The following is a 25733-nucleotide window of genomic DNA, read 5'->3' as shown; positions in this document are numbered from 1 at the left end:
ACTTTTACCTTGTAGCACCTGCACAAGGGAGATCCCTGCATAGCCCAAGTTAAGCGCTGGTAAAAGCAGCCACAGAAGAGATAACAATTTTAAGTTTACAATGCAGATCATTAAGAGCTAATTGTGCATAGTTCCTGCTACGATTCATCAAGATCTGAATTAGATGACTGATATTACACTGAAGTCCAAGTAATTGGCCTGGACGGGATCGAATCAGAAAGCTGTGGCAGAAACAGAAACCCGAGGCTGTGCCTCAGCCCCCAGAGCACAGCGGCTTTTCTTTCACAGAGCAGAGAAAAATAAATGGAAGCTGACTGTCCAAACAAGCAAAAGACTAAAATAAATAAATAAAAAGACACTATTTGCACTGCTAGACTGAAATGCTCCTGGAACATTCAACCTTATTTGAATGCATGCTCTAAAAAAAAAAAAAAATAAAATAGGGCAAGTGAGGGATTTTACAGGGTTTAAAATAGACACTATCCAAAGTGCAGTATTTAGCTGGATTTAAAAAAAAAAAAAAAAAAAGACAAAAATGGAGACAGAGTTATAGGGAAACCACCAAACTGTTTGGACAGACAACTGTGAAATGTGTAAGAGAACTCTAGAAGTCACAGGGTGAAAAGGTGTCACTACCCCTAGTGATGGGTGAATCTTAAAGAGTTGGCAGCTTTAGTTTGGATAAGCACCCAGAAGTCTGAGAGGCCATCTGAAGCTTATCCGAACCCTCAGAACCTCTCCGGTCTGCAAGAACAGCTCTCTCGCAAGTTATCCGGCACTTGCTGCTTCTGGTCAGCCCAGAAATACCTTGAGAATGTCCCTCTTGCAGTATTTCAGCACTCTAGCTTCTGGAAGAAGCCAGGTGCAAAGGTACCTGCAAAAGGGAAAAGTGATGAGAAAAAAAAAAAAAAAAAAGTTAACTCAACTTTTTGGAACCTCGTAAGGCTCAGTTTGAAACTAGGGATGAAGAGGCAGGTTTCCTAGGTTATCTGGACTGGCTGGCCCGTCCCTAAATATCTTCATGTGGGAAACATGTAGGCTTCATGCATAAACATGTACTCGCTGCATCCAGCTCCGATCTATGAATGGTACACCTGGACACTTACCATTTGTTTGCATAGAAGGTGCAAGATTTCAGCAAGCAAGACGCCAGCTCTTCCCACAGGAAGCAAGGGTTTGCTAAATTCTCTAGAATGAAAGAAAACCAGATATTTTTTCCTTATAATTTGAATTTGGAATGCAAGGCAAGGGGTAGTGATCAAACTGAGGCAGGAAATCACCTTTAACTTCTGCCAGGGATAAAGGATTTGATCTAGCTAGCACTGCCGATAAAACACACTTCGGCGATGCAGTGCACTTGCCACAACAGGGTTAATTACAAAGACTTTTTTATGTAATGTCAAATCCGCTCATTTTTGTGGGACACTGCAAACAGACCGCAGGACCCTTTTTTTTGGGAAAAAAGCTATTATTTTCTTAATACGCTACTTACAGGAAAAGGGAACCATCCATTTGGCTTCTAGTTAATCCCCAAATATATAAGGACATTTACAAAACAGAGAAACTCTGGTCGTGGAAGCAGTTTCCAGTCTTGCAGGGAAGGTTTTGTGCCTGTGTTTAAGGCAATGCCCAGGTGGTGGTTATTACACTGAGACATAAAGACTCCTGTGCGATACCTCATTCTCTTCAAAACTAATTTTCAGAGCCTTAGTGTGCTCTCAAATGACTCCAACTGTCCCAACACTGGGGTGTTTTTTAGTTCAGCTGAAGCAAACAGGATTGAAGTAGATTTATGGATACAACTTTCACCGCTGAACAGTGACTACAGAGCAGCAAGCTCCCTTCCCACCACAGCCTTCGGTCTGGTGCGAGTCCCGAAGGATGTGCAGCCAGCCTTTTATCGACTCCTGCGAGAAGGTGAGCCTCGAACACCACTCGTCTTTTATCTACTGATGGGAACCACGCTGTGAAAATACTCCAGCACAGCCAGGCAGAGCGCTCAGCTCGACCGACGCTGAAAAAGAACAGCATTGCTTACTGTATAAGTTCTCTCATAGAGATTCCTCCTTCTTTTAACATGGGGGTCACCAACTCAGCTAGGTACAACCAAATATGGGGTATATCTATGGCCATATCGTCTGCCATCTCCAAGGTATCTGAAAAACTTTAAAAGAAGGAAAAACATCAAATATTAAACACAGTTTAATTTGAGACTTTTCCTGCAAAGTGAACCTACACTTTAAAAAGCCTTTGTTATAGAAACGAGGAGCAAAATGAGTAAAGGTAACAAAAACCCCCCTATTGCCATCTTATGCTTTCAGTGCTTCAAAACTGCCAGGAGTGAATGAGCTAATATGGGGAGTACGTGGAAAAGGGATCGCCTTCCATAAAACGAGCAGATACATCCAGGAAAGCTCCATTTACAATAATTCTTGTATCTCGGTAACAAATTGTTTGCAAACTAGTAAAACATGTAAAAGTAAAAAAAGCATTTTTGTTTCTAAATACAAAATATCTAACAAACGGAGCCTTCTTTAAAAAATCCCAACATTTACAACAGGGGGATTAATACTAACAGAAGTCCAAATGTAAGGTAATAGGCAAAATGTCTGCAAGTATGCAAAACAACACAGGAAAAAAGTTCAATAAACAAGAGGGAGGCTTCCATCCGGAACAGAAAACGTGGCAGGATGGATTAAAAAAACCTGCTCCCCAACTCTGAATATGGTTTCCAGAATCACTCAAAACTCTTCTTTCCAATAAAAGCCTTGTAGGTGGCTTCACTTCCCATGCCTGGTACAAGATGATCATTTTACTGGCTCTCCTGCCAGTCTTCATCATGGTTCATTTCTCCCTGAAAACCTTGGAAATTCTGGGGTCCAGTTTAGTGACTATAAACGCTTATTTTCTCTTGTGCTTCAAACCCAGAAACCATCTCCTGTGCTTTGTCCTTATATCTTCTGCTACTAGTTCAACCGAGGTCTATTCAAGCATTTCTGCCAGAAATTGGTTTCCTGTTGTGTATCTCTCCAGACCTGTGCTGTGACCAGCACTCATCCCATAACCCCTAATTACACAGTAATTTGTCTTGTGTGAATAAGTATAGCGGTTTTCCGTGTTCTTCTCATGTGCCTGCTGAACACCACTTGCCCTTTCATCATCTTCAGGAGCTGTTTCACTTTGTTTATGCCACATTCAGACTATTTCATCAAGATCCTACTTACTTGGCACCACAACCACTTATCCACACTCCAGGAAACACAGGAATGGCTTTAATCACAAGCCATTATGGAAATGTATCACTTCAAATGAGTCGTTTTGACCATCAGCGACTGCGTGGACACAGACAAGGGCACTCCCTGTGGATATGTATTTTTTTTTACTGCTGTTCCATACGGCTTTTAACTCAGGCTGCCTAAACTTTTCCTGTGAGCCACTGGATTGCGTTGCGATGAAATTCACTGCCAGACACGGGCGCAGGGAGATCACCATCGGAGTGGTCAGCGGTACCATGACGAGACATGATGCAAATAAAAGCAGCAAGACAGGGTAACTACCCAGAAACGCAGGATCTGAAAGCATTATTTCATATGTCGGCTGCTTTTCATGATTATCCCTGTTTTAATCACCCTGTCTAAGCCCCAGCGAGGACTGGTGGTGCTGAGGACCTCTCTGGGAACACGGATCCTTTTACAACTGGACACCAGTTCAAATCCAGGCTGGGAACACAAAACTCAGAGAGCTGAAATGAACCAGCAGCAGAAACTTAGACCTCTTCAGGAAGGTCTAACCCATCTGATTTCGCATCTGGCACATATTCTCCTTCTCAGCCACTCGAGTACACGTCTACTCCTTAAAGTTGAGTTCTCCTGAGTAATTACATTGTATGGGCAAAGGCTGTTTTGCCAGTGGGAGAGTGGCTGCGGTTCTGCGGATGCGCAGGACTTCAGGCTGCACAGCTTCCAGGCATTAATGTCACGTGAAGATTTTTGACTTCTTCCTCCTCTTTTAATCGTATTCAGTGATGTGCCAAAAGGCAAACATTGACAAATGCATCACAAAACAGAAATCTAAACACACCCATTTAAATAGACACCTACATATTTGCTTAGAAATAAATACTTACATAAATACGAAAATATTTACATTCGCTAAAGCATGTCTTCGTCTCCCCTTCTGGTGGAGCATTTGAAATACTTGAAAATATGTTACAATAATCTTATTACTTATAAATACTCCTCCTGGAGAAGACAGGATACCAAAGCAAGGTGGGAAATCATTCCTCTCCAAAACAAACAGTGTCCATTTGCAATGAAAGCTCAAGAAAAGTATCCGTTTCTACACGCAAAATACAAACCCCTTGAAGAAATCCTGCTTGCTCAGCTTTCCTGACTGCACCAACTGATGTAATAACTGGCCCATGTGATCCCTGGTGATCTGACTCCTCTCCAGCGTCGACTCCACTCCCACTCGCACGAAAACAGGCAGCAGATTCTGGGCGCTCAGCTCCTCCACGCACTGCATTGCTTCCTGTTCAAATGACACACAGGATCGTTGCCTGAACTGAAAACATCAAAAAACGGGGCAGAAGAGTATTTTCTACTATAAGATAGTTTAGGGTGCGCTGCTTAGCACCTGGTACACAGGATGGGGATTTTTTTTGATGGCGAATCACAAGACAGCGAGCTTTGGGGTATTTTTTGGAAATAAGTATTTAGTGAAGGTGCAGAACTAGGCTGTGGAACCTCATCACACACCACCTCTGAGATGGCAATCGAATAATAATAATAACAATGAGAATTTATACCACGCAAGCAAACAGAATTTTTAAAACACACAATCACGCTCCAGGGTACAGTTCGGCTGCTCAGTGAAAGGACAGGAATTGTCTTCTGGTTGCCATCAAAACACCTGTTATTACATCAAATACGAAGCCAAGTCAAAAACAGGACATCAGGTTAGATTTGTTGCTGATCTGATCTGGCACAGAAATGCCTGCGTTACAAACTCGCACCATATAAAGAAGCAGAAAACAGGTGGGGAGCATTTGGAGGAAAATTTCCTCTTTATAAAGCATCTACTTTCTGGCATGTGCTTTTTGTAACCTAAGCAAATACACCACCCTTAGAGACTTTCAGAGAAGTGCTCAATGTTACACTTCAAAAATCTCCACTGTCATCAGCAAAGATCTTCACTGACCTTCTTGGTTCAGCCCAACAGATCTCAACGGGCTTCCACACTAATGATATTTGCTCTTTCTCTTAGGTTATGCCTTTACTTAGCAAGAACTGGCAGCCCCGCATGCATTTTGCCAGGCCCCAAATGGCTTTTTTCCGCAGCTCACAAGCCTGGCGGTCCCAGACCGCACGCTCGGGTCAGAGCTCTTCCGTCAGACGTGCCCGACGGATCCCAGTGTCTCCGGGACAGACAGGTGAACACGCCGCTGGTCGACCCCGCTGTCACTAGACACCAGCATACAGCTCAGCAGTTTTAATTTACAGTCAGGTTAAAGACTAAACTCATGAGAAACGGCTATTCCTCTGCTATATACTATGTTAACACACTCCTACATGGCCTTATTAATGAGAATTTAAGGTGAATTAGTCAGAAGCTTTGTCGCACGCTGCATTTTAAGAGCACGGAGAATTTACAGTCCTCAAGTAACCCCCTAATGCAAAGGAGCTCTCTCAATCTGATGTACTTTTTAAACCAGAGGTGCACTTGTCTAACACAATTCAACTCTTATTTCCAGCCAGCCATAAAAAATGTCATTGTATTCGCACGCAGAGAAACTGAAGCAGCCCCTTAGCCCCACACATCCAGGGGTTAGACTGTGAAATCTATCGCAAAAAGCAAAAAGGAGCGGAGACTCCTTTGTTAACCCACCCCGCTGTCCCCAACTCCTCCTGTGGGGATGTGCCAGGCCAACAAGCTGGGGGACACTGCGGATCAAAGTGTTTTTTTTTTCCCCTCCAAACCACGATTTAATAATTTCTCCCAATAACTAGATGTGAGCCCAAACCAATCCATCGTGAGAATATTCCTCTTCCCAATTTTAATCGGAAGCCCTACGAAGTACAAGCAGCAACTCTGCTTTTAGGGTGCCAAACCAGGAACTCCCTAGTGCTGCCATTTCAAACTTGGCAGGTTTTTAGAATTTATTTCAGCAAAAGATCAAACCAATCAGCTTTGCAGCGAATGTAATGCTTCTCGCAAACTCCCTGGACAAGCTAAAAATCCATTTACAAGGGAAACAAAATTTCAACCTTTAACTAGGAAGTGATGACAGCTGCTCAGTAATTTTCCATGTTTATTAAAAATACTCTGGAGTGGTTTGTTCAATATTTAGTATTGCTTTATCTGCCTCCAGATCAGAACAGCACATGCTTTGATAACTGAATGAAAACCTCAGTTTATTTTCCCACTAGTTTTTCTGCTTCCAAAATTGCTGTTATTATGAAGCTGCTCAGTGATTCATGACAGATACGCATACATCTTGCTACTTAAAACACACAAGCTGGGCTATTTTTCCTATTACTAACACAACAGAAAACAAGTTTGGGAGACAACTCTCCTAAAAATGCTCATGGAGCTGCTGCTGCTGCCTGAATTTTGAAAGGCGCCGCTGTTTCTGTTACCTTTGCGCGAGCTGGGTGCTTACAGAGACACTGTTCCCGGACAGAAAGCATACTGCAGTCCCACAGACCTTTCTGCTAAGTGAGGTTTTCATTTTGCTTACCTTAAAATCGTTAATATGCAAGAACTCATCAATGATAGATTTGCATTTTCTCTCTATTTCCTCTTCTGATAGTGAAGGCTTTTCTTGCACTGGAGCTGGGGGAGTTTCTGGCTTGGCTGGTAGAAATATAAGAAAAAAAAAACACCACACCTTTGGAAAAGGAAAATCAGCATCATTTAACAGGGACGATGTTCTGAAAACAGAAGTCACCGGAGCAGGGTGTGTTCCCTGTCCCATCATCAGGCGTGGGTCACTTCTTTCTTGGCGACATTTCCCCCTGTATGAACTCCCAATATTTCTGTAAATCAACCTTTTCAGAGAAGCACAGTTGGCAGTGACACAGGATGCAACACCTTCAAAGCACTCCACCAACATTAAATAATTAAACTTTGAGCTGTTACAGCGTGCTGCAAATTTAAAACATGCTGACCACGACGGGCAGCAACCCAAAGCAGTCTCCTGATCACATCCCCAAAACCTTGGGCCCCTTTACAAAGTCCCAAAGCTTCAAGACATGCGTGCGCTATGCCAGGTCAGTCGAGATGGATTCCTCACTGTAGCAGCTTCGAGATGTTTCCCAGGGAAGGAGCAAAACACTGTATTTATTGTAAAGGGTCTGTCCACAGGGAACATCGCCCTAAGTGTCCTCAATACTTTCTCAGCAACAAGGCAGCTCAAGCTGGCGGGAGCAAAAGCGGGAGGTGCCACAAGGTGACAAGCCACCCCAGCGGGTACTAACACCACACTGCACCAAGATCTGCTCGGTATGAGGGCTGGCAACAACACAGCGCTAAAAAGGTGCGATGCACGGTCTGCCCCAGACCCAAATCGCTGGTGCGGCCCTGGGAACTTTTTGGAAAGGGTAGTTATGGCTTTACTGGGCACTGAAGAAGTAGTTTTTCAGAACTGACTTTGATTTTGGGGACTTCGAGCCCAGAAACCAGTGGCTACAGCGACAGGGTACAAGCAGGCAAGACTCAGCCATGGAGTGGTGTTTTGCTGGTATCTCCAGCCTTTCAACTCTGATGAATCCTAAGGAGGAGCTGGTAAGAGGAGATGACGCCAAGGCTGTATGAATCAGTTGCGTTACGAACCTTTGGGAGGCAGATCACAGCTATCGCAGCTTGACAATGCGTCACTGCAGGCCAAATAATCACACCGCGGCACAGAAATCTGTCACTTTTTCTGATGGATTTTTTCCCTTATGGCTTTTCACGCATTCAGCAAGATTCCCCGTGCGCGGAAGAGCCGCTTACCAGATTCCTTGGCTTTGTTCCTCTCTGCCTCCGTGCTGTTTCTGTCCATCTCCATGCCGCCTGTTAACTGCTTCACCGTCTCCAGCATCTCCCTCCGCTGCTCCTCTTGTGCCTGATTGTCGAGCAGCAGCTCTTTACTGCTGCTGCCCCGTAGGAAGGTGTTGGGACGGGAGAGGGAAGGAGGGAGAGGTTTGTCATTCTTCTCCCTGCCGGTGCTCCCGCGACTGCGGAACAAAACCACACGGGCTTAGAAGCTGTGGTACGAGTAACCCCTGCTCACAACACTGGTCATGCTAGAAAAGATACCGGATAGTGTCATAGTAACTGCAGGGAAAAAAAAAAACACAACTCAAACCCAGCAGGATTGTTGTCCTGACCTTTTACAGGTGTAGCTACACAGAATATAACAAAAATTAAGTCTCAGAGATGCACAAATATCCACAGAGCGGCCAGGCAGAGCCAACATTTCCTACAGAACACATGGAAAAGCAGTAACGTCCTTACAGCCCCTGTTTTATATGTAGAATGGTGAATTTTATAACGTAACGGCTGTTTTACTGTGAAATGGTATGAGCGGTGTATTTTTTTTTTTACCCATTTCTTGAAAAATAGTTTCAGAATAGTGAAGGTTATGAGCAACAGGTGACAAGGATCTGTCCTATTAATTACTGAGTTACTGAGCAAGATGGGCAAAATGATACCAAAAGGGAATAATCTCCAGGTTTTAGGTAAAATAGGAGGGAAAACAGAGGGACAAACCCAAGAAAACAGTCCAGCAGCTGGTGTGTACTGGAAGGAAGAACCAGTGACATTTTAAATGAACCGTACATTTATAAATCATGTCTTGAGTTAATAAATTATTAGGGGTTGATACATGTTTCATGCTACAAGCTGTAGCGGCTGTAGCGCCAATGAAATGGGGGTGTGGGAGAGCGCAGCGCAGCCTTATGCACGCACGGCATGCTGCGGAAGCACAGGCAGGCTCGGTCACACCTCATGGGAAGGGTCAGACACAGCAAGAGCATTTTGAAAAGCCCTGCTAAATTTCTGCAAGGTTTTAGGCGTGTTTGTCTGGATAAATAAACCTACTGACCTGGCTGAATCCACAACCATTGAATCCAACCTATTTATTAGAGTGTTTTATCTGAAGAGCTTTTAAGCTGTTATAATCTACTAGCGAAAGTATCCTTTAGATAAAGGGTGACTGAAAAGTAGAAACTAAAACATTTGCTGTAATGGCTTTAAAAATTAATACCACCTGTCTCTCCTATGATATTATAAAAAATGCATGTGTTTTAAGTTAACTCAAAGTACACCGGGGGGGGGGGGGGGGGGGGGAGGGGGAAGACCCAGCCATTTCTGGAAACTCAATGAAATTCTTTTCTTTCTGTGTGCTGGCAACTAGAGCAGCGAGTGAAAAGCGCAGGCGTGCAGAGAGCGGAGGGGAAAATCACTGGAGGACCGAAGCTTACCTAGTTAAGGCCCTGCGAGAATCTAATTCCGAGGATGCGGATGAGGCAGATACAGATGAGACTGGAGGCTGCAGTGCAGAGAATCTGTTCAAACTAGTGGCACTTGGTCGTAAAGAGTCTGAGAGATCGTAAAGACAACACAGAGAAGAGCGACAACAAGGTCAGTAGCCGATGACACCCTGGCACCACGAAATCATTTAAGCAATAGCTGGTTTCGGAGCGACGGGGAGAGAACGGAAGGGAAAAGGCTGGTCCTGCCTTGCGGGGCAGTCGCACACAGAGACAAGCGTTCCCACCCAAATCCGTGCTTGGCAAGGACAGCTGGGAGCAAAGCAGAGGGCGAGGGCCTCTCCTGACTTACCCATCTCGCTTGCCTTTGCTCCACCACTGCTGCCCTTTCCCCAGCTGCCCAACTGGGCTTTAGGCACAAGCTGAATCTTCTCGTCTATTGTGGGCTGTAAAACACATCGAGACATACCATTACAAGGGCAAACTGTACATCTTAATTATAAATGGGGTATTTTTTGGCAACAATCCTCTCTTGTGAATACCAAAATGTGCTTTAATACACTTTTGGAAGACTGAACCCTAGCCAAGGACAAAAGAGGTAAACAACAAAGGGCAGCGCAAACAGCCTCTTCCAAAGTGTCAGTGAAAGACACTCCCAACGACCAGGAGCTTCTCTTTATTAGGAACTAGGAAGCTTAGTAAAGAGAAAAAAGCACAGTACATCAGTACTTGAAAGATGTTCAGTTTGTTTGTGATGAATAAACAGTTCTGCTGTCCACTCCACCTACCAGTCATGGCTTTGGGGGGAATCTGCACAGTAACAAACAAAATTCAGAGGGCAAAGAACCACAACAGGCTGCAGAACTTGGAGGGAAAAAGTAGTGTCTGGCAAGAGGAGAACATTGATTTTACAATGCTCAGTAGGTGAATTTATTGACAAAGAGGTTGTGACCCCTCAGATCTCTTCATATGAGCTCCTCTCTCCTTCCAACAATGCAGCTGTTACGGAGCTAGCTCTATTTGTACTGCATTCGTACTAAATGGAGTAGAAGGACTTTTCCCAGATGAGCTGTAAACCCAGACAAAAGCCGTCTGAATCCCCCCTCCTAATTAAGTCTTGGAGTCGTTTTACGACTTGCACAAGGAACAAACTGAGTTTGATCTGCAGAAGGGCTACGGTCTGTCCAGGTTCTGCTTTACAGCTCTCTGAGCATCCAGGCACTGAGAGTAAAATTCAAGGAGAGCTACATTAACTGGGACAAGGGAATGTCTAGGAAACACCCGGATTTATGTGAAAGATGGAGTTCTCCCTGGTGAGAAATCCCAAGGCTGTTCTGAAGATAATTTAAAAAAAAAAAAGGAGCAATCTCCAAGCTTGCCTAACCTGCAGCCTGAAATAAATCTCTTAAAATCCCCACTTTAATGGTAAAATAACAGAAAGATGCTCATCTGGAGGATGGGCGTGAAAGTTTAACACATACTGAGGGATGCAATCACATCGCACAGAAATCCAGAAACACAGTAAAAGTGGACACAGCTCTTCTCGTACTACTTGAACCTTTCAAGCCTGGAACGTTGCCGTCTGTGACATATCAGGACCGTTTTGTTTTCAGATTGAATGTGCTATCGTCACTCTGCTATGAAGCAGCGTCAGAATAGGGTCTTGAGAACTTGAGGCAGTGAAGGATTTCTATCAGACAGGTGTTTGAGACGCCTTCTATAATAGCCATGTGATGCGTGCATCACCGTCACACACGACATCCTGACTCTCGTTCTCTTTTTATCATCTAATAAAAGGTAGATTTTCCAACTAAGAGAACTTCTGCGCTGCTAAAAGGACACTACGAACCTGAGAAAAAGTGTATGCATATGCCTTTCCCTCAGAACAAGCAAAATAGGAACATTCAGAAGACAACGGAGTCTTCCTTTGTGCTCTATTTATGCACGGTACTAACTCTGGGGATTTAAAATGGCCACCCAAACCAAGTTTTGACCTGTAAACACCGTAAGGGTCTTTCCTAGATGGACAAATACAGTAAGATAAGAACTCAGCATTTTTGTTGCCCTGAACCAGTCATGCTGGCACCTACCTTGGTGATTTTAAGGAACTTGGTGGGGTCCAGCACTCTGCTGTTCTTTGCCCCCTGCACAGTGTTCCAACCGCCTTCATCGACACGCTGGACACCTGCCAGAAGACAAACACAACCGCCCTTAGCTCGTCCCCACTGCTCCGGCAGATCCCCAGGACAACAAAGGCGATCGCCTCCAAGTTCAACAGGAGGAGGAAAAGAAGATGGCACGTTTCTGCTAAGCCTCAGCACAACTCTGTGCAGAAATCACATCTTTCGGAGTGTTTCTTCAGCCTAAGATGACATAACTAGCTTGCCTGACTTTATTATTACAAAATAGCCTCGACATAAAAGAGCTCACTATTTTCAAGGGCTGGTTTTGGTAGTGATTCTTCCTGGTTACATTTCTCAATGTGTGTTCTGGCGATCTGGACATGGCTGCACACACTGTGTGTTCACAGGCTCGCAACCGGAGCAGACAACATGCCTGTGCCAACCCAAAGCCGCGCTTGTTCAGGGATTTCAGCAGTGCTAGGCTACTCTAGCCACAGAACCGTTCAGGCAGCCCCAAGTTCCTTACCTTCTCCTGATGTCAGTGTTAGAATAATGAAAAGGAAGCCCATGTGTATTTTCTATATGCCCTGTTTTCACAGCACTTTTCATTTGACAACCCTTAGTACTGAAGAACCCCAAAGATGACTTTCTCCTTGCCCCGTTCTGTCCCACTCTTCGTTTTCCCAGTTGCTCCAAATCCATCTTCAGGTAGCGCCAGCCACAAAGGGGGGCAGCAATTTAAGGTAACGTCAAGACACTTTCTCCTGCTGAGTTAACACCCCACAACTTTAACAGCTAAAGACAACATAGTTACTCTTGAAAATAGATGCTATTCTCTTGAAATTAGATGCTGCTGTACACAAGAATGGATGGCAAATCTCATTCCTAAGTAGTAACTTGTTATAAGAGATTTCTGGCAGCCTGTCACAAAATCAAATACGGTTTGCATGAATGCGAAACTTAAGCACTATTGGCCTGCGATTGTTTATTTTTACCCGAGGGATTTGCCCCTGAAAAATCCACAGAGCCAACCCACGGCAAGTCTGTTCCTTCTCCAGCCTCAGCCATAATCAGGCCCCAATTCCCTTTGCTGATTATACTCAGGAAAAAAAACTGACTTTTTCCTTTTATGTGCAATTCTGACTATGGCCACTGGATGTGAAACAAGTGAAAGGAGCAGCCAACTTAGCTTTTACTTTACCTGGTCTCCTCTTCTCTTTGGTCATGAGTTGTTGGACTTTCCTCTGTTCTTCTTGCTCTTCAATCTTGGCTTCTTTATGAATCTGCTCGATGGTCTTCGGACCCTGGTCTGCTCTCCGTGAAACCCAGTTGCACTAGGAAAGAAGCAAACACGTGCTCAGAGATACTTCCAGGAGAGTGCCATAAAATGGGGTATTTCGAACACTGCGAATGAGGCCTAATCCTCCCACCCTTGTAACGTGTGAGAGGGTCTGCTCCCCAAGGGACCGAGGAAGATTCTGTGGTGCTGGGTCACGTTGCGGACATGCTTATCCCAGCACCGCAGGTCAAAGCTATAGTGTCTGGTATATAGAGTCTGGTAAAACTTTTGGTGGAGAATGGAGGCTGCAGCGAAGACCTGACTTTGGAGAGGCATGACTGAATTCAAGATGTTTTAACCCCTGGCATCCCAAATATTCCCAGCTTCCCAGACTTTCTAGGTTCAGAAGAAAGAGAAGAACTAGAGGCAGGCTGCTGTCACTCTCTATTTGTTTGTTACTGATGCTCTTCATTGGAGCCCGTCCTTCAAGCTTGAGGAAAAAAATAAAACCTTGAAAATAAAGAAGCAAAAAGAGACTGCATTTTATCTGGAGATGGTGCTTTGCCACTCCAGGGATCGTGATGGCTGAGACAGGAATCCTGCAGAGAGAGGTGGAGCTGTCACTCCACTAAACACTTCCACTGCTTGATGTGTCTATTCAACCATACGCTGCGCAGACCCACCTATCCCCACAATAACCAGACTGTCTCTTCATCGTGCTACAACCTCATTATAACTTTCAGGGTAATTGTCTTTGCATACCCTGCAGTCAAAACGGTGACTTCAGCCTCCACAAAACCCCAAACCAGCTTCAAAACAGCTATTTGAAGTATGAGTAAAACCTGCTCAGGATTTCAGTCAAGTGCTGACTCGAGACCAGCGCTGCTAAGGTCACGCTTTGCCACCTACCTGGGGGGAAATTACAGGTGTTTGGGAAGGTTTGTGCAAGCTGCAGTCACGCGGTGTAGAGACACCCTTCACTGTACGAGACCCCAGGTCTAATGACGTGGCTATGTTCAACACCGCTGCTTGATTACAATGTGGGCAGGTCCCTGCACTGAACGTGCACTTGTCTACACCAGGTTATCTCCTACCTGTCCTTTTTGGAGCTTAGCGTGGACCTACTATCATCACATTCTAATCGAGCGCAGACTCCATTTGCTTTTCTCTGCACAATAGGGCCGGTAAGTAACCAGCAGACGCCTGGCGGTGCTAGCGATACAGGCGAATACAGGACCATCTTTCGATGGAATCCATACTGCCATCGAAAAGAGCCCGTACAGTTTTTACAGCCACGCTAACCAGTCCCCCTCACTTGTAGGATACGCATCTCAGAGCGCTTCTGTCCCATCAGCACAAGTAAGTGCTGGCAGGAAAGAGTTACACCCAGAGTGCACGGAAACGCAGACAGCAAAGCACAGGGGATGCTGTGGGGGAAAACCACCCAAAACCTCTCCTGTGAAAAGAGCTCAGGTGTGTCTGCTGCGATGGGGCTGGACCAGCGTCACCAGAAGCTCGTATGGGGACGTGTCTAACAGTAAGCAGAATCAAAATACCCAACACAAGCAGTTTGCCTGTTTGCCAACCTTGGTCTTCATTAAGGCAAAATGGAGAGATTTCTTGCCTCCAACAGCCAGACTTTTGGGATAAGGGGCACAGATGTCGCTCTAACATCCCACTACAGCTGTAAATACTGCAAATCCCTGCTCTTGCATGAGGACTCTTCCAGCCTGGACGTGAAAGGGAACATACTCTTTTACTTACTTGAGTTGGTACCTACCAGCCTTAGGTCTATTACATCCTGAAGCATGAACCGAATCCTTGATGACGTTTTCCTCTCTTTCACAATCTTCTCCATCTGATTAAAATACTGGTCCATGCGAGGCTACACAAGAGAAACATCATCATCAATACGCCTTGGAAGAAAATGAAAATACTCCCTCAGGTGGGGAGTCAGTGGGGTCTGTGCTACAGCATTTCTGTGCCAGAAACACATCTGGGGACCCCGAGCTGCTCTCCGGAGAAATGAGTGTTGGGTCTTGTACGCTCCCCCAGGTTGGACTTGAGCGTGCGCAGTGCAGGGTGTGCAGGAAACAAGGCACAAGTCTGCGGGCACCTCCTTCATTTAGCACACGCTTTCTCTGCATTTTTAATTACTCAGATAATCCACCCTCTACATATACATAAAAAAATTGCCATCCATTAAAAAAAAAACAATGTGTTTTTTTTTTTCATGGTACAGCTAAGCTGATCTAAAGTGGAATATGGTTCTTCCTCCGGGCTCCTCCTCTTCCTCTCAGCAAATGTGCTGTGTATCCTCACCTCAGCCCGAGAAAAACTGGCCCAGGAATCTAAATGGGCAGAAAAGTAACCCTGCAAAGGTCGTTTCGATGCTTCACCTCCCTGACCTGTCTCAGCCGGGGTCAGAAGCGCTGCTTCTCTCAGCAAGAAGCTGTTTAATGGGTTCAGCTGTAGCATGAAATCCCACAAGCTCCTTTTCATCCACAAAGTTGTGATGTGATGGAATCCAAATCGACTTGCACTAAGACATGGAACGGTATCATTAGAGAAACCTCTATTAGTCTAAATTTGACTCGCCAGGCTCTAAAAAGCCTTTTCCCCCCAAAATGCAGGCTCTGGCTGTTTTAAACAAGAAGTTTCAGGGCAGTTTTATAAAATCTTTCCCGCTCCCTTCACTAAAAATGAGCTAAACCCTTAAACAAACAAGAAAAACCCTCTTAAAATTTGGTTCTGGCCTTGCCATGGAAAGTTTCAGCTCGGAGATCAAATGTTTCCAAAGTTAGGAATGACGGGGAAAATATTTGAAATGGACTTTGTCCAGAAGCTTTAATTGCAACTATCACTAACACTTCAGCTTCGATAAAAATGCATAATAAAACATCTACAGCATTAACAGAAAATAAATGAAGGATTCTCACTCAATCTCGATAGAAATAACAAATCACAAAGACAGGACACGGGCAGCTTCTCATGATGGGCAACACGACACGTGTGAGTGTCTCCCTGCTGCGCGCATGCTCCGTGCTACACGGTGCCACAGCTCAAGGTTGCGGAACCCGCTGGTGCACCAAACCGTTGGCTTTTACAGCGTTTCCATGCCCATAAAGACCGAAACAGCATCCAGGATTCATCCAGCATGACCTCAGCTACTCCTTAGAAGAAGTCAGACCCTGTTTTCTTCCCAAAGCACGTGGAGAAATTTAATCTCCGCTTCTGGCACATTCAAACCTGCACCAACAACGCGCGCGTCGTTGCGTTAACAGCGTAGGGTATTTACCCTGAGGGATTAGTGGTAAACTAAGCTGTTTTGGTCAATGCTCCGCAAAACAGTTTGGAACACTGTTTCCTCATAAGGCTCTGGACTGATCCGCTGTGATCCCTGCAATCCAGCGCACTGTAAGGGAACTCCCTTCCCCGTGCAGCTGAAAACAATTAGCTCAGTTTGTTTCCAGAGCCGAGTCCGACTGATTTCTGGCAAACCCCTCGAATGCTTTTTCATCCCAAGCCTGGCTTTTGCGAAGGAGAAGCAGACTGTCTGTGCCAAGAGAAGCTCACTGAGTGTGTAACGCTCCATGCTACATATACATTTGTTGGAAAATCAGGAGGAGGACGCCGCCGGAGCACTGCAGTTGCAAAACAGCTGCTTCATTCCAGCATAGCTGGAGATGACGATGACACAAAAAAAGGCATCCACCATGGTTCAGGTGGGGCTTTAGGCCAGTTAATGAGGTTTTTTTCAGATTTAACCCAAACAATACATTCAGTGGTAGATTTCGTAGGTAAGATAAACCTTGAATAGTAAAGAAACAACGCTTCAGAAACTACACATACGAGGTAAATTCTATTTGGAAAAAGAAACCCGTAGGATAAGTGGAGCACTTTTAGAGTGTTTGCTTGGATGAAATATTTGGAAACAAGTAGCGACTGCAGAACACTGTTCAAAATGATACAGAATCTCTCAGAGAAGGGAGCGGGACCATGTGGTGATGAAACACCCACAAAAGAGGGGATGATTTCCTCATGCCGTACAGAAATTCCTGAAGAAAAAAATAAATCCTCAAATAAAAACACCCCACACCCAGTTTTCCATGCCTGCCCAGCAAGCCTCGTCTCTCACTCCCAGTCCTGCCCTACCTTTGCTTTCTCAAAGTCCAGGTCCTTGCCAATGGTAGTTAGCAGGCGGCAAAGGCACTCGAGGGACTCCTCATCGTGGTTTTTCAGCAGCTTTACCACGCAGTCATGCATGATAGCCTCCGTCAGCATTTTCAGTTTGAAAAGCTCGCCAATGAATTTTATATTCCCAATGGATCTCCGTCGGGCTTTGTCCTTGGCCTCTTCCAGCTCGTCATGGAGCCGCGTCTTCTCCTCTGGCTGTAAAACACAAAAACAGATATAAAAAACATGTTCGCAGAGCACAGAACTCTTCAAAAGATCCAGTTTTATGTTTATAGTTGCTGCTGTCCCCGTTTACTCTTTTTCTCCTAAAAAACAAAAGGAGGCTGGTATAAACCTGCTAATCAAGGCAAATATTTTTTATTATACTCAGACACAGTGACGGAATGAAACTCAACTCCAAAATTCCCCCCAAATCGACTGCCATCATCAAAAGAGATCGTTTTCAGAGGGAGCTCTGAGAATTTATGGGGAAAAAACACCACTTACAGTGGTAGCAGCTTCAAGTTCTTTCTGCTTCTTTTCAAAGACGTCGTCGTCAGCCTTGTCCTTTTCAAATTCCTTCTGGCAGCGATTTAACAGCAACTTGCGGAAATTTACTGTGCTCCCAGGTTTGTCTGCCATGGGCACTTTCAGCTGCAGGAGAAGGAAGAAAAACATCAGCAGAAATATGGCTAAACTCTACATACGAGCGAGGTTTCCTATAAGGAATCCATTACATTTTATTATGCACTTCACATTCAGCAACGCACATTTGCAAAGCTATGACAGTTAAGCATCACGTCATGATTTCCAGTGAAGTTTTACATTTCATATGTATAGTCGCACTCAAAACTTGGCTGACACCACCTCTGCCCAGAGACAGATTACATTTCCATTCAGGGGATCCTTTAAAAAGACACGCTGCTTAAAAACACTCTTGTTATGTGCTGACGACTCTGGAGCTGTGCTCCTTCGTTGCGTTTAATCAGGGGGCTGAAGCCCCTCCGCTGGGAGGACAGGCTGGGAGAGTTGGGGGGGTTCAGCCTGGAGAAGAGACGGCTCCGGGGAGACCTTAGAGCCCCTTCCAGTGCCTAAAGGGGCTACAGGAGAGCTGGGGGGGGACTCTGGATCAGGAAGGGGAGCGGTGGGACGAGGGGGAATGGCTTTAAACTGAAAAAGGGGAGATTTACACGAGATATCAGGGAGAAATTCTTGACTGCAAGGGTGGTGAGTCCCTGGCGCAGGTTGCCCCAAGAAGCTGTGGCTGCCCCATCCCTGGAGGTGTTCAAGGCCAGGTTGGACGGGGCTTGGAGCAGTCTGGGCTGGGGGGAGGTGTCCCTGCCCAGGGCAAGGGGCTGGGACAAGATGGTCTTTAAGGTCCCTTCCAACCCAAACCATTCTACAATTCTATCATTCTATATCATGAAGGATGGGGGAGAGAAGGGGATTATTTTGTCTCAAATTCACCATCTGAAAACTCGCTGTCCCAAGCTTGGCTCAGCACCTTGGGCTCTCCTTTGAAATGAGAGAGAGAAAACGGGACTTTCCAAACATGACTCATTGCACCGTGTGACCAGGCAGAGCGAAGTGCTCGGTGTCCTCAGCTCCAAACACCACATCACTCCAAGCAAAGCTGCTGCCTGCAGGCACGGCCAACGAACGTAGAAGAAATCCGTCATCGAAATTATTTTTATTTACGTTCAGAAACGAACATTTAACTCTGCTCTTGCCATGTTGATATTAATGCCAATCAGCTCACGGGGATAACATGCAGAACAGTCACCCGTGCAGAAGAATTTCCCATGTGACTTTGGCGGCTCTTACCGTTACAAGACATCTGCACATGTTGGCATATGCTACCGAGAAGCTGGGTTCATCGATAGCCTTCTCGAAGACCAGGTCGATGACTCCTTTCAGCCTCTCTTCCGTATCTACCGTCAGGTCTGTCACTTGCTTCATGAGCTGATTGAACATCTGGGGCGTCAGCTTGTTCAAGATGCTTCGTACCTTGCGGAACAGCTCCTGAAGGACAGGAAAACTTTATGCTGAAGCACGAATTGAATGGGTGGCTTTCAGGAATGAGCCAGGATGCATCTTAAAGGCGAACAAAGAAAATGTCCTATAGGAACTTCTAGGAAGTTGAGTCAGGCACAGACATGCGCTTGTGCACAGCCCAGCTCCAGTTCTAATGCAGCAACCGCCTACCAAAGACCAAGGCTGCATGACAGGATTTTTGGGAACCCCAAGTGCTTTTTTCCAAGCGCGGCAGAGGCACAAAGCCCTTGTTGTCACTCAGCTGAAATACTCTTCTTGGTATCTATTTAGCCACGAGATATAAATTAATAGGAAGCGGCCGCCTTCTCCCTCAACTACAGGTAATCAACTTCTATATTTACTTTAAGGCACTTTTTTTTTCTCCTATCCAGGAATGATGATTTTACTCTAAGGCACCTTTTTATTTTCCTATCCAGAATGATCATTAGGTCAACAACGCTGCTGTCAGCCCCAAGAACAAAATTCCAGTGTCCTTCAAGACTATCCCAACTTATCCTACAAATTACAAGCCTGACCACCAGGCAAACACCTCCGCCCAGAGCGGCTGCCCCACGGAGGAGAGGAGAGGAGAGGGGGAGAAAAAGCTTCAGAGACGGCGCTGTTGGGCTGGGCAGGACAAACTGACAGAGGAACCTCAGTCTTGCTGAGGTTCAGGGCAGAAACGGAGTCTAAAAGGAGATGAAAAGCAAGTTCTGTGCCGAAAGTTTGAGGTTGTTTGCTTTAGAATCGAGACAGAAATATTCTAGTAAAATAGCAATAGAAAAACAATCCTGGGAGAGAGGTAGTAGGTTGTCTGGTGTTCCCTATTTAGACTTGCTTAATACACAGGATTGCCATTTAAATTCCAGGTCAAGAATAAACACATGAAAAAAAAAATAACCAAGGTAGGGGAAAGCTGTGATTCAAACTGGAATTCATTGCCCTTTTTTACTGTCTTGCACAACAGCAAAGGCAAATTACCGTCCCTCTGCTCTTAAAGACTGCTGTGCTCAGAAGCGTTTGCTAAAGCTCTCACCTGGGTTTTGACATTTTCCGGGTCCTCCGTTTGGTTTTCTCTCTTCAGGCTCGGCTTCCAGGCGTTCTCTGCCTTCTTCAGGTGGACATCCTCCTTCACACACACAGTGATGATCTTCCTGGGCTCCCTCCTCTGGCCTGGCTGAGATCTCCTCGGTCCAACATTCAACAACTAGGACAAAAACATTCCTTGTTATATCCCCTTTATAAATTGGTATCTCAATAAAACGCTCCGGGCCGCACGCCAACACCCGCTGATGGCAACGCCGACAATCAGCAACTCCTGCTAGGACTTGGAGGCGTCCCTCCGACCCAGTGCACCCGGCCAGGTTGGTCGGAGGGAACACAAAGACACCAGACACGTTTCTCTCGGGCAGCTTTTCCCAAAACAGATATGGGATGAGCACTGCCTACATGCAGCGGTGATGCTCCGGATGCTGCTTAAGCACTGCAGAACTGAACCCGACTGGCCAAAACAGTCTCTTGAAAGGCAGAAACTGAGTAACTGAGACATCATAGCAAAGGGGTATTTAAGGATTAAATCAATCCTTACAGGTGTACTTCAAACGTGTCATCCCAAGCAATTAGATCATGATAAATTAGCAGCTCTGCCAAAACCATTAAGTTTTACTGAAGATTGCTTCAAACAGAGCCATTTTGAGAGAGGAGTTATATAAAATACAGTGAATGGCGCATCAGTGCTGCTGCTGCACTGTAGAAATACAGATGCTAACAGATGTGGGCCAACCTCTTTGTAGCTTCACAGAAGAAAGGGAAACACGGTACTTCATCTGAAAGGGCATCAAGCGCTCCTCTACAATCCTGTATAACATGACGCTCTTCCAGGTCAAATCACATATGAAAAGTGCCAAAACTTGGGGGAGTTTTTCCATTAGTTGTACAAGTGATGGGGCACAAGACACCCCTAAACTCCCTCTTCATCATCTGGGAGCTTCTGATTAAGGACTAAAGGTATCAGATGTTGGTGGCAGATTATTCTTCCCCTGCGCTCTTTTATATTTCTGAACTCGTTTATCAGAAATGTCCAAGCTCAATGTAAAAATTAGCGTAGCAACTAAACTCCATTATCAAACCCCGTTACTTTCCACAGAAGTAATTAATCTTGTCAGTGGGCAGCAGGCAGCCTCCACATGAAAGATGGGCCATTTAAAACATTTCTTTGTTCAACAAAGGGATTCAATGAGCACCAGAGGCAAAACCATCTCAGTTATTCAAACGGTTTCACTGAATACAGGAACAGAGGCTCTTAGCTGGTGCCTCTCATGTCATGTATCACCCCCAAACCCATTTTTGCACAAAAACAAAGCCTCCTTAAAGGCAGGTGCTTGTATCTGTGATTTGAACCGCTTGGCTTCCACGACATGAATGTCGTGGAAGCGACCAAACATAATCACCGCCACTGCTGGAGTTCTCGTTCAGGCTTCGTTATGCGGTAACAGCAACGGAGTAAGACGATGTCAAAAGAAAACAACCTCATGCCGCAACACGCTTCATACGCCAAGGTGACGCATGGAGGAGCACTACGTGGTGGAGCATGTTAGCGTGCTGCCCCACCACCTATGAATATCTCCATTCAGATCCCACTGGCATGCACAGAAATAACCCATCAGATCGTTCAAACCTTTTTGGGCGCAAGCCGTCATTGTAATGCAACCGTGCGAGCCCATCACTCCCGAGAAAGCAACAGTAGAACGAGCCAGCAAGAACAGGGAGCCTTCACGATACTTGTGAGAGTTACACGCCTTCCTAAAACAGATGTCAATTCCTCCTGATGACCCCTCTCCACTCCCACCCAGAGCCCCTGATCGACACCAGTATGACGCAGCAAAGTCTGCTTCGCAGCCCTGTGTTGAGACATCGACCTCTGCTTTTATGCAATTTCACACGGTTTTGTTGCCCAGATTCTAACCACGCTGCAAACGTACAGCCATGGAAGGAAGAAACTTCCCTCCAGCTGAAAAACCAGACAAAAAAGCAACAGAAAATCGACCGGTTTCAGCCACGCACACCAGACCTCATCACACGCCTCCTTGCCCACGGAAAGCTTGGTCACCAGAGCCAGACTGGCAGCGTGCTCCAAAAACCACAGTGGTTGGGCTCATTTTCCCCGGGAACATGGGCAAAGCCGAGCAGAGATGACCTGCGGCCGCCCCATCTCTCTTGCGCGGAGGCAGCTCTGGTCTGAAGGACCTTGGTCACCAGGCCATACGCGGAGAGAGCCACAGAGGCACGGCGCTTCCTCGGGTACGGGTCCATGCAGAGCCCAAGCGTTGGCTTTTAGAGCTCCCCGAAGGAGGTGACTATTGCACTTGGCAAAGCTGAGGGATGCAAGGAGCGCTCTCGCATCTCCTGAATATCAGCATGTTACGTGTCACAGCCCCCTCGAATCTGGCTCCTTTTGAGACCAGACATTTAAGTGCATTAATAGAATAAAAACTTTCTTTAAGACTGTATTATTTTTTTTTAATATCTGCAAATAAAGTTGGTTCAAACTGTTCAATTAGGTTTTCAAAGCAGTGGGCAGAAGCCTCCTTTGAACATGTAATAAAGTAATATACGGATCAAACTTGTAACAGAAAAAATCTGGGTTTTTTTGGTTCCAAATTTACAAGGCAGCAAGTTAAAGAGGCACTGGAGCTCCTGCCTGGTCTCCTTTTTGTATCCCAGTCCAAGTAAATAATAACGGTTCTGCAGCACCTGCAGTTACAGCGCTACAGCTTGCACTGAAATAATATTTTCCACCAAAGGCACGGAGAAGTGCTCACCAGATGTTACTGCATTAATCTGAATTACCTGTCTTCCGGATGAAGAGGTGGGGAAAGGAAAGCAGAGAGAAACAGGGACAAGCCTCCAGCAGAGGAGCCAAAAACTCACAGCATCACAGCATGACCTGGTGCCCTCCCGCACAGTCCGCTTCCGCTCTTAGGACGCGAGTCATGGTAACGTTTTAAAACACATCCGAGAAATTAAAGAACTGCTTCTCCTACAACAGGCTTCAAACGCAGAAGGCGACATTGAGCTGAGACGCCAGGAGCGACTCTGCCTTCCAGGGAAGCGCAAGAATCGAGGCGACTCGAGTCTCCCTCACCTCTCAGGAAGGATAAAAGCAAATGCATCCTGCCTCGGTGCGCAGGGACGGACCGGTCCTCTCCTCTCCAACCCTATTTCTCTGTGTTTGCATCTCATTACCTGCCACGCTCATCTAACGTCTTGTCTACATCAAAAAGCGTTTATTAGCTGCGTTTCGTTCCTCTGTAATTACACCCCTTGTGTTGTTTGATGTGACATTTGTTAGTTCTAAAAACAGTCATACAACACATTGAAGCGAAAAGAAGGAAATAAATACAAAAGCCGAGGAAGCAAAACAAAAGATTCTCAACGTGCCCAAAGCTTGTTAGCGCTGAGCTGCTGGGCGTTATTTCGAGGACGAGGGAGAGGCAGTGGGGTTCAATGGTTTATGGGCATGGCCTGTGCAGAGGTGGAATGACCGAGTGGACAGACAGCGCACACGCAGATTTTTGCCATGCTTCACGAGAAGAGAACGTCCGATTTTGCTCGGGGCTGAAAACCCTCTCATCCTACAACCGCCGCCGTCACAGGCCAGCAGGGCTCGTTGAGTCACGTTCCCTTCCAACCCTCCTCCAGAAAAACGCCCAGGAAGGCTCTACTCTGCAAAGGCGCAAATGTAAGATGTATGTTATGTGCTGAATGCTCCAAATGAACGGGGTAAGCGGGACTTACCTTTTCTCCCCCTTTCCACAGGTCTGCAAAGTGCAGACCCCTCGCGGATCCCGCTCAGGCCAACGTCCCAGCATGCCCTCAGCTGGTGATGTCCCACCCACCACTGAAGACTGCCTAGAGGGGTACAATGCAAGTCTTGTTTCGTTTTTTTTTTAAACAATGTTGCACCTTTTTGTAAAGTTTTCTGCTGGTCGTTCTTTTATCAACAGTGGGCGTTAGGGAAAAAGACAACTCTACAAAAAGGTGCAAAGATTGGGGGGGAGAGGGGGGGAGTTGGCTTACCCCTAGCGGCAGGTTCCTCAATGGTGGGTGAGGCGAGACCAAGAGAGGGCATGCTGGGGAACCGCACCGAGCCAGGGAAGGCAATCCAGGGTTGCTCTGCACTTTGCAGGCCTGCGGAAAGAGAAAGAGCGACAGGGACATTACCAAGATGCCGAGAGGCTCGGGACATTCAGCGCACGAAAGGAGAGAAGGCGCCGGAGGACAACCTGCAGGTCCTAAATATAAGAAGCGATGTTGACCTCAAACAGCATCGAGGTTTCGGGACCAGGCGGTGCTCCGAGAGAAATCGCGACACTGAAGCTACTCCAAGACACGGAGGCGGCACCCCAGAACAAAGGCACCGGCCAGGAGACCGTTCCCAACCCAGAAATATTACATCAACTCAAAATCAGCAGGTTTGACGGCAAACCTCCTGGACATCCGCACACTTGGAAGTCAAGGTTATTCAGTGAACTCTTGTGAAGCCAGCAGTCTTGAAAGATAAACGATGGCTATGTCATTGGATGTATCTAGATGGACGCATTGGATGTATCTCAATAGGTAAGATGAAAAATCAATTATTGCACCTAGTGGAGGCAGCCTCCATCCTCCAGCTGTGGCTGATGGGGTGGCACCGTGCTGGGGGGCACCTGCACCCCGAGAAAAAGAGACGGCAAAGGCAAGAAGGAAGAATTCAGACAGGGATTGCAGAGTTTGGGCAAGGCCAGATGCAGGGAAAAGAAGAGAAAGTGAAAGAAAAGCAGAGGAAAAGGCAGGAAAGAAGGAATGAAGCGACCAAAGCAAAGCAACACGTAGAAACATAGAGGAAGCAAGAACATACACAGGCACTGTGTATATTCTTTTTTTTTTTTTTTTGTTAGTAAAATGTATTTACTCTATTGGCACGTTTTATAAAATAGACTCCTATGATGAGACACACTGACGCCGAATTGTTGTATGAGAAATGTGCGTTCGCACACGAGTGACCGTCAGGTCCCCAGCGTGGAAACACGTTTCCACACCTCTCACGCGGGAAATGGGGAAGGAGATCAAATCCGATTAAGACCAATACGTACCAGTTAAAAACATCCGCAACATTTTTCTAATTTGCCTAAATTTTGACAGCCAAGAAAACATCCCCCTTCCATTCATTCTGACAAAAACGGAACCACCGGAGCATCAGAAGAGGCCCAAAAGCGCGAGGATGGACTTCGTCGGTGTTAAGGCCAGTTTTTAAATTAGCAAGTTGGGGTAAACTCACACTTCCAGGCACGTTTCTTCCACCAGAGGTTTGCCTCCCAAAATCAGCAAAGGCTGGCGTGAAGTCTGGTCCTCGAGGCAGTATCCGAGGGTCCAGCGTTCTCAGTGGCAATTTCGGCTGATTGACCTGCAACGTGGAGTGGAACAAACAAACCGGGTCTGTTCAGCGGGTGCTGTGCCCACCAAAGTTCATGCGAGTCTACAGACAATTTCTGCTAAACCATAATATTTATATTTAATAGCCAAATCAATGCTTTTAACAAGCTAAGCTTTATGTATCCACACTTACACTAAAAATATAAATTCAATTTAAAATACACCTTCCAC

The 25733-nt window shown here is 45.9% G+C and overlaps 1 protein-coding gene across 6 annotated transcripts in view; it reads right to left on the bottom strand.

Moving 5' to 3' along the window:
* EIF4G3 (eukaryotic translation initiation factor 4 gamma 3) overlaps positions 1–25733 on the bottom strand; it is a 111054-nt gene that overhangs the window by 7853 nt on the left and 77468 nt on the right. For 5 of the 6 annotated variants that reach the window (XM_082493586.1, XM_082493582.1, XM_082493583.1 and 2 more), the window contains 16 exons: positions 25408–25533; positions 24168–24278; positions 20125–20295; positions 18879–19076; positions 17562–17708; positions 17034–17270; positions 14659–14763; positions 12801–12933; positions 11567–11661; positions 9829–9922; positions 9468–9585; positions 7996–8219; positions 6740–6855; positions 4358–4530; positions 2039–2164; positions 1107–1188 (listed from right to left, as the gene is read on the bottom strand). In XM_082493586.1, coding sequence (XP_082349712.1) covers positions 1107–1188; positions 2039–2164; positions 4358–4530; positions 6740–6855; positions 7996–8219; positions 9468–9585; positions 9829–9922; positions 11567–11661; positions 12801–12933; positions 14659–14763; positions 17034–17270; positions 17562–17708; positions 18879–19076; positions 20125–20295; positions 24168–24278; positions 25408–25533 — 2256 coding nt within the window. The remainder of the gene's footprint in view (positions 1–1106; positions 1189–2038; positions 2165–4357; positions 4531–6739; positions 6856–7995; positions 8220–9467; positions 9586–9828; positions 9923–11566; positions 11662–12800; positions 12934–14658; positions 14764–17033; positions 17271–17561; positions 17709–18878; positions 19077–20124; positions 20296–24167; positions 24279–25407; positions 25534–25733) is intronic. The other variant, XM_082493585.1, reaches the window with a different exon arrangement.

Source organism: Vanellus vanellus, assembly GCF_965231255.1.
Source record: "Vanellus vanellus genome assembly, chromosome: 20".
Classification (NCBI taxonomy): Eukaryota; Metazoa; Chordata; class Aves; order Charadriiformes; family Charadriidae; genus Vanellus; species Vanellus vanellus.
The sequence above is the reverse complement of the archived record's forward strand: the minus strand, read 5'-3'. Positions and strand labels throughout refer to the sequence as shown.